The sequence below is a fragment of the Lepidochelys kempii genome, chromosome 6, assembly GCF_965140265.1.
Source record: "Lepidochelys kempii isolate rLepKem1 chromosome 6, rLepKem1.hap2, whole genome shotgun sequence".
NCBI classification, from domain to species: Eukaryota; Metazoa; Chordata; order Testudines; family Cheloniidae; genus Lepidochelys; species Lepidochelys kempii.
This window is the reverse complement of record NC_133261.1, coordinates 104,172,938-104,188,806: the sequence shown is the minus strand read 5'-3', so window position 1 is coordinate 104,188,806 and position 15,869 is coordinate 104,172,938. Positions and strand designations below refer to the sequence as shown.

General features: G+C 40.0%; 1 protein-coding gene across 1 annotated transcript in view; it reads left to right on the top strand.

Moving 5' to 3' along the window:
* The first annotated feature begins 2,057 nt into the window (after positions 1–2,057).
* Positions 2,058–15,869, top strand: part of LGMN (legumain) — a 42,097-nt gene continuing 28,285 nt past the window's right edge. Inside the window, exons 1-2 of the mRNA XM_073349482.1 lie at positions 2,058–2,190; positions 9,300–9,469. Coding sequence (XP_073205583.1) covers positions 9,332–9,469 — 138 coding nt within the window. The 5' untranslated portion in view covers positions 2,058–2,190; positions 9,300–9,331. The remainder of the gene's footprint in view (positions 2,191–9,299; positions 9,470–15,869) is intronic.

Sequence of the window (15,869 nt, the reverse complement as noted above, 5' to 3'; positions counted from 1 at the left end):
GACACCAGATAGATAGCAAGCACTCAACAGACACTAGAGCCAGAGGGTGTAGTTCAGGATACAAACCATAACCCTTGTAATGCAAATTAAGCTCAAAATAATGTTTTTTTCTGTTAGAAAATACAGTGTTGGGGACTTTGGCAGATCAGAAGGGTGACCTATGAGACACAATTAATCAATTTTAACAGTTTAGCCATAAAAGTTTGGGAGAAATGTGTTTGCTTGACAAAGACATCAGCATCCAAAAAAGGATTATCTCCAACATTGGTTAACCATGACCTTTTAAACTTATAATCAGGTGATAGGTTGAGACAGTTCAACCATACGGATTCCTCAGTTTTCTAACAAATTTCTGCCAAGGTCAGAGCAGAATTATGTAATTAAAATTAGTTTTCTTGTATTCATGTTAATGGATACTACAATGATCACAGATGGAGTCTGAAAAAAAGATAATATACCTTCTTGAAAAGGGGAAGGGTGAATTTAAAGGTTACTGTACTTGAAAAGGGAAAAATGGGCTTGTGTTGTTTTATGCTTTTTATGATGCAAAAAAGAATATGAACTTTTTAAAGTGTTTTTTTTCCATTAGAAAGTCAGGTCTTGTGTAATTTAGACTCTATTGGGACAAGAAACCTAGTGAATAGCTATTTTAATTTGAGAATGAAAGCTGAGTAATTAAGAAGGCAACGGAATCTTATCCCTAGTCTACTAGAAACTGTTGCTTGTATAACAATGTCAGTTTTTATACTGGCAAAAGGCCTAGTGTAGACAGCTATACTTCAAAAATGTGCTTTTTCTCACATAACATTTTGTTCAGGGAGCTGATATAAGCTATGCTGGCAAAAACACATTTTTGCTGCTAGAAGTTGTGTCTACATTAGGAGGTTTGCCAGTATAGCTATATATATATATTTGTAAAACTTGAAAGTTTTCTGGTATTTTTTGTTTTAATTTCTTAACACATATTTAATTGAAATGACTAATTAATATTTTGGGAGAGAACTTCTTTGTTAAAGGTTCAAAACTGCAACCCTTACATTGACTCAGCAAAGTTGTAAGGTCTACAGACAGTTTTTGTACTAATTTAGCTATTTCAGTCTGGGATGTGATTTTACACTTATTTTTAAACTGAAATAGCTTTTACTTGTATATCTAATGGGAACAAGCTATACTGGAAGACAGGGTTGCCTATGGGATTATGCTCATAGGGAAATATTGCTATAGTTATACCATGGTAACAGGATAACTCCCCAGGGGACACTCTTATTCCTGAACAATGGCGCCTTTTTCTAGGTTAGTTTATACGGCTTCCAAAGCAACATACGTTTAGCTAAAACAGAAAAAGGCACTCAGAATAATATCCACGTGGAGAATTAAGGCTATAACTACAGCAATATAATTATACTGATATAATGATGCCAGTAAATTTATCCTGTTGACAAAACCCTATAATATTTAGCACTTATATATCACTTCAAAGGTCCAAAGCACTTTACAGACATGTTATGGTAGGGCAACGACCCAATCCCTTATTTTAAGGGACACACCCTTATTTCATTGTTTTGTCCCTTAGAGTGACCACTTGTCCCTTATTATTTTATGGTATATTAAATGTATTAAAACGTATAAGTAAAAATCTAAAATTAAATAGAAGCTTATGCTAATTGCATTGCATACTTGTAGAATCGTACACAAGAGAAAAATATATACTATGCTAAGGGAAATGGCATTTCCCTAAAATGCTCCTTAAAATAAAGTGTTGTCCCTCAACTTGCATGTGGTTTCCCCTTACTTCCACCCAAGAAAGATGGTCACCCCAGGGGTGGCCTGTAGCCTAGATCACACCCAGGTTGGATTCTCCGTCGGGCACAACCATCACGTGCCAAACGGTGCCGAGCCCTTATCTTTCGCACTGAACACCTGAGCACTACGACTCCCAGCATGCATTGCACCGAGGGCCGTTGGATTTGCTGCCGGAGGCAGAGCACTGCATTCTGGGAACTGTAGGACGGCCTCTGGCTGCGCCTCTGCGCTGACAGGATTGGCCGATGGCGCCGCCACTCACCCGTCTCCCCGCCCAGCCTGAGGCCGGCTGGCTCTATACAAAGACCCTGGCCGTCCGCCGCAAATCACAGCGGTCGAGGTGCGCGTGAGGAGTTAGAGGCGTTTCCCGCCTAGTACCCGGTCTGGGTAAGAGCCGGCCCGAAGGGAGGCAGCGCTGCCTGGGCGGGCGAAGGGAAACCAGCCTGCGCCCTGGGCACGCGGGGCGGGGGCAGAGCTGTGGGGGGCTGGGCGGAGGGGAGCCCTTCTGGAGAGTGGGGGCGGGGCAAGAAATGGCTGTAGGGATGGGAGGGGGCGGGGGAGGTGAGGGACCTCGCCCTGCGAGGGGTCTGGACACCAGCGGGCAGGGGCGCGTCGCGGATCCACCCTGTGCTGGGGGGCTGGGCACTGAGCGGGGAAAGGGGCAGAGCAAGACTCCGGCCTGTCCGGTCATTAGCAGCCCGCTGGGGGCAGTGGGTACAGGGGAGTTCTTCTTGAGGGGGGAGGAGGGGATTTCCTCAGCTCGCAGTGGACCTGGACCACATAAAGCATAGATAGGGGTGATGTCTCATTCCCACTAATACTGTGCCAAGACCCCTTAAGTCAACAGGCTACAGCTACTAGGCGTTGACCCACCAGTCCAGCCAAGGGGTTTTATTCAAATATATAAGGGGCTAACAGTAATTCTGCTTGGTCTGAAATGGGTGTCCATTGCAGTGTCCAGCCTCTGTTAGTGGTGTAAAACCAACCCACTGAAAATGGCATTACAAGTTGTTTTTAAATAGAGAAACAACTGATCAGCTACAAAATCCAGGTGCAGCTGTTTGCACTGAGCTAAAGAAATGGTAAAGAGGAACTGAAAGGAAACACCACCTGTGTGACCTGGGGCTTTGCTAAGGAAACTTTTGCACAAGACAGAGTTGTAGGGAAGTAATTTACTTAGGAGCCTGGTGTATGTAATTGGTCGGTGTAGTTAGTAATAATAAATTCATACAACCTTTTATGAGCATCATTGACAGACTTAAAAACTAGATCCACTGTTTCCAAGAGAAACTATAATGGGTTAGGCATTGAATAAACAAAGGAAGCTATAATCCCTGCACAATCTAAAAGTAGATGCAAGTGCAGAGGAAAAATATACAAATAAAGTGATCACAGTAAGGAATAGCTTCAGCTTGAGCGTTTGTTTATTGTTGTTAAACATAAGGCCATTATCAGTTGCACCTCAGTCTAGCCGTTATTAGTCAGTTTCTTTTCTCACACTTCAAGTTGTTCATCAGCAGGGATGAATGTGGAGGGAGGTACTGGTTTTGAAGAGCAGCTCAGGAAAAGCATTCCATGCATAAAGGGAAGGGCATAGAAGAAAGTGGGAACATTTTTGTGGGAGAAGAAGTCTCTTACTATCTGGCATGCATAGATTTGGTCCTCTAGGACAGTGGTTCTCAACCAGGGGTACACGTATCCTGGGAGTATGCAGAGGTCTTCCAGGGGGTACATCAGCTCACCTAGATATTTGCCTAGTTTTGTAAGCGGCTACATAAAATGCATTAGGGAAGTCAATACCAAGTAAAGTTTTATACCGACAATGACTTGTTTATATTTCTTAGTATACTATACACTGAAATGAAGTACAATATTTATATGGTAAAAATGAGAAAGTAAGCCAATTTTCAGCAATAGTGCGCTGAGACACTTTTATATTTTTATGTCTGATTTTGTAAGCAAGTCGTTTTTAAGTGAGGTGAAACTTGGGGGTATGCAAGACAAATCAGACTTCTGAAAGGGGTACAGCAGTCTGGAAAGGTTGAGAGCCACTGTTCTAAGGTAAGGTTTTCATTGGAACACTAGTCAAAAGAATTTAAAATTTCCTGCATAGATAATGGACTTTCCCCACACTCTGCGGATTAAGTTGGAAATGCCCTATTGCACTTACATGCATTTTTTTTTTATAGTTGAGGTGGACAGTATTAGCTTTATATGAAAATCTGTTAAACATTTATATTATAGTAGTGCCCCAAACTCTAATCAGGGTTGGACTGAACACTGTAGAAGTACACAGTATGATACTGTTCCTGCCCTAAAAGTCTAAAAGTATAAAATGGCAAGACAAATCATAATGAACAATTAGAAAAATGTTAAGTATAAAGTTTTCTAGTTATGTTTCCCCAAACCTCCCTCCTCGCTATAAAAAGGTGTCATAACCAACTTGATCTACCATGGCTGACCAAAGTGCTTATTTTTTACTGTTCACGCTCAAAGTAGTGGTAGTCCTGTTTACAGAATGATGCATAACACATTATATAAATTTTTGCATTGATATGTACCTGCAGCTTGGACAACTATTTCATGATAAAAAAATTACTGACAAAATGTCCCTACATGTTAAGTATGTGAGTAGGTGGATTTGAAAGTAAACAGCTGAACCAATTTCACTGAGACCTCGAGAACTGTCATGTTACAACCTGGATTTCTTAGGATGTTAAGAATAGGGCTATTAGTTTGTCTCAGTCACAGGGAGGAGCTGCTGTCTCATTTTTGCTGGGAAATGGGGGCATGTCACTGCTCCTGCTGCTGTAGGAATGGATGAGCTAGCACTGGGATAGCAGTTTGAAGCAATTTTAAACTTAAGGTTAATTGTTAAATTGCTTTACACAATTTTTATTGTAAAATAAAGGCTGTCTTGATTAAAATACGGACTGGAATACTTTCTATTTACTGTAAATATGGCCTTTGCACATTTTCAATGACTGTACCATTTTTTGCATAAATGATCACAAGAAACCACTAATTCCAGTAATAATTAATGCATATATCAGTCACTAGTGGATTTAGTAAAGCTTCATGCCGTAATTATCAATATCTAACCCCAGCCTCTACTGCTTGCAAAATATATTTTTAAAAGGGAATTAAAGCGGGAAAATCCCCACTGAATTATAGAAATTAGGAGATTTTCTACATGCTGATTTCAGTGAGAGCTGTGGTTACTTTGCACTTCTGATCCAGCCACTTACCGTAGAACCTTAGTTACAAACAACAGAGTTACAAATTGGCTGGTCAACCACACACCTTATTTGGAACTTGATGTATGCAACCAGACAGCAGCAGAAACAAACAAAAGCAAATGCAGTACAGTACTGTGTTAAACATAAACCCCTAAAAAAAAAAGGGAAAGTTTTAAAAAAAAAAACAAGATTTGACAAGGTAAGGAAAGTGTTTGTGCTTGTTTCATTTAAATTAAGATGGTCAAAAGCAGCATTGTTTTTTGCATAGTAAAGTTTCAATGCTGTATTAAGTCAATGTTCAGCTGTAAACTTTTAAACAACCAAAATGTTTTGTTCAGAGCTACACACATTTCAGATTCACAAACTCTGAACAAAAAAACATTATGGCTGTTCTTTCAAAAGTTTACAACTGACTTAAAAAAAGATTTGACAAGGTAAGGAAAGTGTTTGTGCTTGTTTCATTTAAATTAAGATGGTCAAAAGCAGCATTGTTTTTTGCATAGTAAAGTTTCAATGCTGTATTAAGTCAATGTTCAGCTGTAAACTTTTAAACAACCAAAATGTTTTGTTCAGAGCTACACACATTTCAGATTCACAAACTCTGAACAAAAAAACATTATGGCTGTTCTTTCAAAAGTTTACAACTGACTTACTACAGCTTTGAAACTTTCCTATGCAGAAGAACAATGCTGCTTTTGACCATCTTAATTTAAATGAAACAAGCACAAACACTTTCCTTACCTTGTCAAATCTTTTTTTAAGTCAGTTGTAAACTTTTGAAAGAACAGCCATAATGTTTTTTTGTTCAGAGTTTGTGAATCTGAAATGTGTGTAGCTCTGAACAAAACATTTTGGTTGTTCAAAAGTTTACAGCTGAACATTGACTTAATACAGCATTGAAACTTTACTATGCAGAAGAACAATGCTGCTTTTAATCATGCTAATTTTAAATGAAACAAGCACAGAAACAGGTTTCAGAGTAGCAGCCGTGTTAGTCTATATCCGCAAAAAGAAAAGGAGTACTTGTGGCACCTTAGAGACTAACAAATTTATTTGAGCATAAGCTTTCGTGAGCTACAGCTCACTTCATTGGATGCATGCAGTGGAAAATACAGTGGGGAGATTTTATATACACAGAGAATATGAAACAATGAGTGTTACCCTACACACTGAGAGTGATCAGCTAAGGTGAGCTATTATCAGCAGGAGAGAAAAAAAACAACAACCTTTTGTAGCGACAATCAAGGTGGGCCATTTCCAGCAGTTGACAAGAACGTGTGAGGAACAGTAGGGGGGAAAAATAAAAATGGGGAAATAGTTTTACTCTGTGTAATGACACATCCACTCCCAGTCTTTATTCCAGCCCAATTTAATGGTGTCCAGTTTGCAAATTAATTCCAATTCAACAGTCTCTCGTTGGAGTCTGTTTTTTGAAGTTTTTTGTTGAAGAATTGCGACTTTTAGGTCTGTAATCGAGTGACCGGAGAGATTGAAGTGTTCTCCAACTGGTTTTTGAATGTTATAATTCTTGACGTCTGATTTGTGTCCATTTTATTCTTTTACGTAGGGACTGTCCAGTTTGGCCAATGTACATGGCAGAGGGGCATTGCTGGCACATATCTACCATTGTGTAGTTTCCACTGCATGCATCCGATGAAGTGAGCTGTAGCTCACGAAAGCTTATGCTCAAATAAATTTGTTAGTCTCTAAAGCACAGAAACAGTTTTCTTACCTTGTCACACTTAAAAAAATTTTTTTTTAGTTTATGTTTAACACAGTCCTGTATTATACAATATGTGCTTTTTTGTGTGTCTGCTGCTTGATTACGTATACTTCCAGTTCCAAATGAGGTGTGTGGTTGACCAGGCAGTTTGTAACTCTGGTTTTCGTAACTCTGGTGTTCTACTGTAGCTGTAAACAACTGCAGTGTTTATCATTCTAAATATAGTGAAGACCTCTTATCAGTTATTAAAATTGCTGTATCTAAGGTGACTAGGTAATTAGATCTAAATTATCACCATCATCCAGGTCACCCAGCACATTTGATCTTTGTGAATTTTAAACCCTTCAGGGGAGAGACCATTTCTTTTTGTCATGTATAACAAGACATACTGCACATAATATGTATATTCCCACGGTTCTACTTTATTACTAGACTGAGAATTGCAGTTGTCTTTTATTTTTAAAGAAAATGAGAGGAATTTATTACAATTGTACTTCTGTGTACCTGTGAATTCTTGGTAATCAAATTAATTGAACAGGTTTCCTGTTGCAGTTTGTGACCTGAAGGTTAGCATGTGACAAGGAATATTTTCCCCCTCACATTACTGGTCTGGTTTCCTCTTTCAACACAGCACAGCACACTGTCTTTTTAATCTACCTAACATCTTTTCAACAGTCTAGGCTTGTCCCTCAGACATTTTTTAAAAGTTAGAATCAAGCAGTGAATTAGTAAATGTGTAAAAGAGCTACTATACCTGTTTGAGTTTGTTCTAAAAGCTATTCAGAAAACCCTGCAGATGTTAGCATTTATAATTTCTTTTTGTACCTTGCTAGTATTGCTGTCTAGTTTACTTTTTTCTGCTCTAAATTTAAAACAGAGGGACTAAATCATGAAACAGAACGTGACAGACGAATAGGACTGATGAAAAGTAAACACTGCAAATGTTGTATAGAAATTAATCTCTATTTAAAATTTAAGGTCTATTAGACATTGAGCTGAACTCCATTTTGCTTTGAGATCTTGAATATGCCTATGACACTGCCTTGTTGACTCAGTTTGGCCATCAGCTGTAGTGATTCACCAGTCTGGTTGAGCAAGAAGCAGCACACATTGGTGGTCTCATTAATCCAGATAAAATTAAGTTCCTGGCCATTACCATCAAGCAGACTCCAGCTCCAGATTACAACCAGCTCAGTATTAACCTGTCCAGATGAGACATCGAGCAGGTAGCAGCTGTAAACAGTTGAGCAGAGTCATAGATAGTGCTGCAGGGTGCTTGAAAGATGTAGACACGTATGGCAGCAGCTGCTGCTATGTTTTGGGCCCTTCAACAGGCTCTGTGGTGTGGTTGTGGCATCAAGCTTGCTGCAAAGCTGCAGATCTATAGAATCACTCTTATGCAGACTATTGTGTGGAAGGTGGGCACTGAAGAAAGCCAAAAACCACTCCTTTAAAGTTTTTGATTCTTACAATCTTTGTCAGCTGCTTCATATAAAGTAGCCGGACAAGATCATAAATGAGGTTATTTGAAGCCAAACCCAGCAACTGCCACCATCAGCACTGGTTTGGTTTTGATGGCTTTCTTGGTATGGACATATCCGAATGAGGACCAACAAAATTCTGAAGCATGTGTACCAAGGAATATAACTATATGGCTGATCATGTAGTCAGGAAAAGCTTTGGTGGTGCGACAAAATTGCCAGTGGCGGACAAATTGAATAGATCATTTTAAGCACCTTGCCAGAGATCGGTTTGGGTGATGCTCAATTTGCCAGGAGGCTGTAACGCTTCGGGATTTGCCTAGGAATAGACATTATTTGGTTTCCACAATATAATTTACAGTGAAAGAGTAATTTACATGTCCTAAATCCCTAGTCTTGGGTATTTTTTTTTCCTTGTACATGTCTGCCCAAGGCAGGTTCTAGAATAGCAGGCCTGGGGCCATGTTACCCTCTGGTTATCCATGTAACAGTAAGAGGTCAAAATGATTATCAGTTCTGTCTGAAAGGAGACCAGCATTGGAGTGGGAGTAGTTTAGTCTCATCTTTTTTGTGTTACGCCAAAGGTGAATGATTATTATGAAAGAACAGTGGAAAATACAGTGGGGAGATTTTATATACACAGAGAACATGAAACAATGGGTGTTACCATACACACTGTAAGGAGAGCAGGGACTGAAGAAACCAAATAGAATGAAAAGTGTTATGAAAAGTCTCATGGGTTTTTATTTCAGAAGATTTTTATCTGTAAAATGTGGATGATAGTGATACTCATTTCACGCATATGGGTCCTAACCAATTTACTAGCTACTGTAGAACAAAATATCCAGGTCTTTTGGCTTCATTTATTTTGGTTCATTTGTATTCCTTCAAAGACTTTTTTATTCTGGGTAGTTGTATTTTCACTTCAATGTCAAACTAACAGGAACTGAATCACACCTGTATTGCAATGTGCTGTATTTTTAAAATGCAGAAATTGCTGCTTTGGCTTTATTCTACCATCTTCTGACCTAGTCTTTGAAATTTATTCCTTAGTTTCTGGAGTTGTGGAGTAAAGAAAGAAGAGAATGATTTTGAAAGCAATTGTATTGCTAGGCTGTATCCTGGGAATCAACACATTTCCTCTCGAGGATCCTGAAGATGGAGGCAAGCACTGGATTGTCATCGTAGCAGGGTCAAATGGCTGGTACAATTACAGACACCAGGTAAGGATGACCTGTCCAATTCATTACGACATTCTAACAGTGTTTCATGGCATAGTATACAAATACCAGTCACTGTGCAATGTAGTTTCTTCAAATACCTGTCCCATAAACTTAGTTAGATGCTCAAATGTCAGAAGTATTTACTGTGGTATGTAACCTATCACTTAAATTAGCTTCTGTACCAGATGACTGGAGGATAGGTAGTGTGACACCCATTTTTAAAAAAGGCTCCAGAGGCAATCCTGGCAATTACAGGCCAGTAAGCCTAACTTCAGCACCAGGCAAGTTAGTTGAAACTATAGTAAAGAACAGAATGAGCGGACACAGATCAATATGATCTGTTGGGGAAGAGTCAACATGGCTTTTGTAAAGGGAAATCATACCTCACCAATTCATTAGAATTCTTTGAGGGCATCAATAAATGTGAACAAGGGTGACCCAGTTGTTACAGTGTACTTGGATTTTAAGAAAGCCTTACAAGGTCCATCACCAAAGGCTCTAAGCAAAGTAAGCAGTTATGGGATAGGAGAGAAAGTCCTCATGAATCAGTAACTGGTTAAAAGACAGGAAACAGAGTAAAAATAAACACAGTTTTCAGAATGGAGAGAGGTAAATAGTGGTGATCTCCAGGGATTTTTACTGGGACCAGTACTGTTCAACATATTATAAATGATCTGGAAGAAGGGGTAAACAGTAAGGTTGCAAAATTTGAAGACTATACAAAATTACTTATGGTAAGTTCAAAGCAGATTTTGAAGAGTTACAAAGGGATGTCGCTAAACTAGGTGACTGGGCAATAAAATTGCAGATAAAATTCACTGTAGATAAATGCAAAGTAGCGCACGTTGGAAAACATCATCCAGCTATACATACAAAATGATGGGATCTAAATTAGCCGTTATCACTCAAAGATCTTGGTGTCATTGCAGATAGTTCTCTGAAAACATCTGGTCAGGTGAAGTGGCAGTCAAAAAAGCTAACAGAATGTTAGCAACCATTAGGAAAGGGATAGATAATAAGACAGAAAATATCATAATGCTGCTATATAAATACATGGTGCACCCACACTTTGAATACTGCGCACAGTGCTGGTTGCCCCATTTTAAAAAGATATATTGGAAAAGGTACAGAGATGGTCAGCAAAAATGATTAAGGGTATGGAATATCTTCCATATGAGGAGAGATTAAAAAAAGCTGGGACTATTCAACTTGGAAAAAGAGATGACTAAGGGGGAGGGAATATGCTAGAGGTCTATAAAATCATGAATGGTGTAGAGAAACTGAATAAAGTGTTTGTTTAGTCCTTCACATAACACAAGAACTTGGGGTCATCCAATGAAATAACTAGGCAGCAGGTTTAAAACAAACAAAAGCAGTACTACTTCACACAACGCACAGTCAACCTGTGGAATTTGTTATTGGGGGGCTGTTGTGAAGGCCAAAAGAGTAACTGGGTTAAAAAAAAAAGCTAGATAAGTTCATGGAGGATAGGTCCATAAATGGCTATTAGCCAAGATTGGCCAGGGATGCAATCCCAGGCTCTGGGTGTCCCTAGCCTCTGAATGCCAGAAGGTGGGTGCTGGGATAACAGGGAGTGGATCATGAGATAATTGCCCTGTTCTGTTCATTCAGTTTGAAGCACCTGGCATTGGCCACTATCAGAAGACAGGATACTGGGCTAGATGGTCCATTGGTCTGATCCAGGATGGCCATTCTTATGTTCCTATGTAAATTTTGAATTAGTCTGGGCATGAACAACTTTCTGCTATCATCTCCCTCTCAGTTTCAGATTAACAGGTGTTTCCTTTTTTCATATTTAATTTGGAATGTTTTTCTGAAACTAAGTGAATTACATAAATAAACTTTAGTAATCTAAAAGCCAATCTCCACTTGATCTTTTCCTTTATCATTCTAACCCTCCAACACCTTTCCACTATTCCTTTTACTTTTTTTTAATTATTATTTTCTTGTTCAGCCCTCTTCTTTCTTGACTTGACAAGCCAGAATAGTGTTGTCCTCTTTAAAAAATAAATAAAGGCCAGAGAAGGCCATGACCATCATCTTGTCTGATGTCCAGCTAGCAGGTCATAGAATTTCATTTGGTCATTACTGCATCAAATTGTGATGATTGAACTAGAGCAGGTTTTTCTGAAAGCAATTCTGTATGCTCTTGTCCATTATGTTCTCTCGACTCTCACTTCCAACTATTTGGCAACTTTCCCCTCTCTCTCTCTCTTTTCCCCCTTTACATCCCTACCAGTAAAACATTCAGTTAAATCTCCCACTGTATAGGTGTCCTGTTCAAGTACCTGGTCCTGGGACATCTAAGCTTAAGGGTTTTGGAGGCTTGCTTTAAGCTATGTTTTGAGGTTCTGTTGCTGCATAACAACTTCACCAGCTCCCTTACACACAACACTCTGGTGGGAGAACACTCATTTAAAAAGACTGAGGTAGGAATAACATTGTATTTAAAATCTTCAGGAAAAGTTGTTCCTGTGCAAGCTCAGTAGCAGCTTTTAAAAGATGGCGATTGTTGTTCAAATGGTGGTTTTTTTTTTTGGAGGCTTAAAAATCTTTTTTTTTTTTTTTTTTAATCAGTGGACCCAAGTTCCCTGTAAGCTGTGTGGTGGCGCAGCAACCTATTTAGTGCTGTGCAGGCACTTAGGGAACACGCCCAGGGACCTGCCGGTCCCATCACTTTCTAAGTGTATATCTTGGGAATCTTGTTGTTTTTAATCAACATGAAATGTAGACAGCAGAAAATTATCCTTCCATTTAAAAAAAAATTTCTGTTAAGATTAAGAAAATCAAAACAGCAAACCTTTACAATTTCACAGCTTACAAATACTTATGGGAGACCTTCTTTATAATAGAATTGGTCTAGCCAACATACAGTAAAACCTGCTCTAATATCACCATGAGACCCCAATCAAAACCAGATGCCCAGTAGGTCTAACCTTTAACTAAAGGTGGAACAAAATAGTACTTTGGACTACTATCACACCTTCCATCTCAGAACATGACAAATATTGTTTATGCCTCACAACATACCTTTGAGGTAAGTATTTGTTCCCCAATTTCCAGATATAAACTGCAATATAGTGAAAGTTGAATGATTTGGCCAAGTCACATGCTAGAGCCAGGAATAGAACTCAGGTCTGGACTCCCCATCCCATGCTTCCTCTTTCTAGAAATCCTTGAAACTACTTTAAAGTGCTCACATATGACACTTAATTGCTTGGTGGAGATAAAAGAGAGGGAATTCTAGAGCCATCCAGGAATGAGCTCAAAATTATTCCAGAGGGGAGAGTGTCGAAGATAGTGTTGTGACAGACTATAATTGCAGTTAGAATTTTTATCCTATTGACAGTAATTAATTCAGCTAGATATTAAATCTTTTAAACCAACCCATTGCTCATTTGTCAACTTTGTGTAACTTGGTTGCTATTTCTGGCAGAGAAATTGAAGAGGATTACATCACATCTTGTATCTTTTAATTAAATATTTCCCCACACACAGTCCAGTCTGTGCAAATTACAAAATATGAATTGTCCTCAGCAGTATCTGTTACTCAGCTTGTCTGCTTTCATTGCCTCACTGAATGTTATTCTTGGAAAGTTTACTGTTTACTTCAATTGTTGTTAACTCAGTAAAGTATGATCACTCACAGCTTTTTACTTTGTAGCCACCTGCAGCAACTCCACCCTAGTAACTTATTAATGCACAACATGCTACAGAACAGTGGAGGTCTTTTGCAGGAGGAAGGAACATTTTGATCAACTCCTCTGAAGCTAACCCTCCTCTTATATAAAGTACCATGGGATTTTTGATATCCATGCTCAATGGATGAGACCTCACCTTTTTAAAATATTATGTGAGAGATTTCATACACAAAATACTTCAGGGAACTCAGTTTCCATACTGTACCTTGTAAGGATGGAGGATTGAGTCATCCATGATAGGATATGTACCTATAGTTTCAAGTAATCTAAGGCCTTCTGTATACTTGAGATTCAGCCACAGTGGCGAGCAAATGGTGTCACTGCACTGGTGCAACCCCAACTGTAAGTAAGGCAAGTACAAACAGGAGAAATTGTTGCTTTCCTTATCTACACTGGGGATTTGCACCTTGAAGCTACAGTTTCTGGACATGATGGCTGAATTGGAACTAGTTCCAAATAAAGCCAAGACCTAAGCTATTCATTTATTTTCATCTTTCATAAACAGATCTTGGCACCTTGACATTTTTATAAAACATCCACAACCCAAAGTAATGAGCTTGTCCTTGCTGCAAAGTTAACTTAAGGGGTTTTCTGTGTAGAGGGACTCAACTCAGGAGTGGTGGTGTTTTTAACTCAAGGTAGTTGGCCTGTCGGGGAGTATAGAGTAAACCTTGAGTTAGCACAATTCAGCAGCTGCTAATGTGACTGCTCTGCAATCCTCTAATGCCTTCCACAATTCTCCATGGGTGCCCAAAAAGGACAGACAAGTTCTCTACAATGCACTTGGAAAAGTATTCAGAGAGTGGCTCAATTTATAGCATTTGCAAAAAACCCAGGGTTATTAGTATTAGTGCCACACATGTGAGTGCATCTTGTGTTGTGCAGTGTGACTGCTCTTGCTCAAGCTAGGCTAATGTCAGTTAACGGCCGTGAAGACCTACCCAATGAAACAAACATACAGTTGGCCTCACAACAACCCATCACCATATAATCCACCAGAGTATAAACAAATAAAGAGCATGAACCAATCTCTGTGAAGATACCCAGACATTATATCATCCCTCCCCAGAAGTCCAGGGAAATAGATAGGCTTTGCAGGACACCCTGAAAGTCAATAGATACAGGGCAGATCTGTACTTACTACAGTGATGCAGCTGAGCTGATGCAGTGTTTTGCTTTAGGAAAGACAGTTCTCCCCTTGGCGTAGTTAATCCACTTCCCCAAGAGGCAGTAGCTATGTTGACAGGAATAGCCCTATCTACATCAGTGGTTTTCAAACTTTTTTTTTTCTGGCGACCCAGTTGAAGAAAATTGTTGATGCCTGTGACCCAACGGAGCTGGGGATGGGGGTGAGGGCTGTGGGGTGAGCCTGGGAATGAGGGGTTCAGGGTGTGGGAGGGGGATTTGGGCTGGGGCAGAGGGTTGGTCTGTGGGAGGGAGTCAGGGCTGTGGGCTGGGCATGCAGGCTCTGGGGTGGGGCCAGGGATGAGGGGTTTGGTGTGCAGGAAGGGGCTCACCTCAGGAGGCTCCTGCTCAGCAGCTAGGGTGCTAAGGCAGGCTTCCTGCCTGTCCTGGCATTGTGGAGCGTGCCGCACCCCAGAAGCCACTAGCAGCAGGTCCGGCTCCTAGGCAGAGGTGCACAAGCGGTCCGTGTGGCTCTCGCCTGTAGACACTACCACCCCAGCTCCCACTGGCTGGGAACCAGCCAGTGGGAGTGCCGAACCAGTGCTCAGGGTGGGAGCAGCACAGGGAGCCCTCTGGCCTCTCCGTCTAGGAGCCAGACATCTGCTGGCTGCTTCCGGGGCACAACGCAGTGTCAGAACAAGTAGGGACTAGCCTGCCTTAGCCGGGCAGCACCGCTGATGGGACTTTTAACGGCCCGGTCAGAGGTGCTGACCAGAGCCACCGCAACCCAGTGCCTTATATTCAGCTTGCAGTTTGAAAACCACTGCTATAAGAGGTGGCAATAGAATCTGAAGTCTTTATCTCTGGGAATACAGCTGAAGAAAATTAAGTGAAATCCTCCTCCAGGAAAATTCAAATGCTGAAGACAAAAATAAATGTACATAAAATATCTGAAATCTGTTATCTTGGAATTTGCTAAAAAAACTGGTTTTACACTTTTCCTCTACCATGCTTTCCAGCCACTGTTTGCCATTTAAGTCGGAAAAGATATACATTGAGTAACATTCCCCTAACATGCCAGATAGAAAAGCTTTTACTGTATTAAAATCCCTACTGTTGACAGCTAGTTTTGCTGCTGGTTCCATTTTCAGCACCTTGTCATCTAACTTACTAGGAACAAGTCTAATGGATGTGGTTATGAACGCTGTAATGGTAGCCTTGTCTACACTAGCGCTTCCAACATTATTAACACTGTTACAGTTAAACCAACATTAGCAACTGGGAAATCTTTCAAGAGTGTCCGTAATACAGATCAGGCTATTGAACCAGTGGAGCACAGTTAGGGAGGCTAATGAAACAGCAGCAGGTATTTTTAGAAATAGTTGACATTTTTAATATATATCTGGTATAAGAATACTTCACTATCAGAGATGTTATAGCCTCTCATTTATTACTTCAGATCACTACACTGTTCCTTTAACAGGACCCAAACCTAAAAATTTAGTGTAGTGAAACGAGCAATTCTTGAGAGATTTTGCAGAAAAAAAACACAC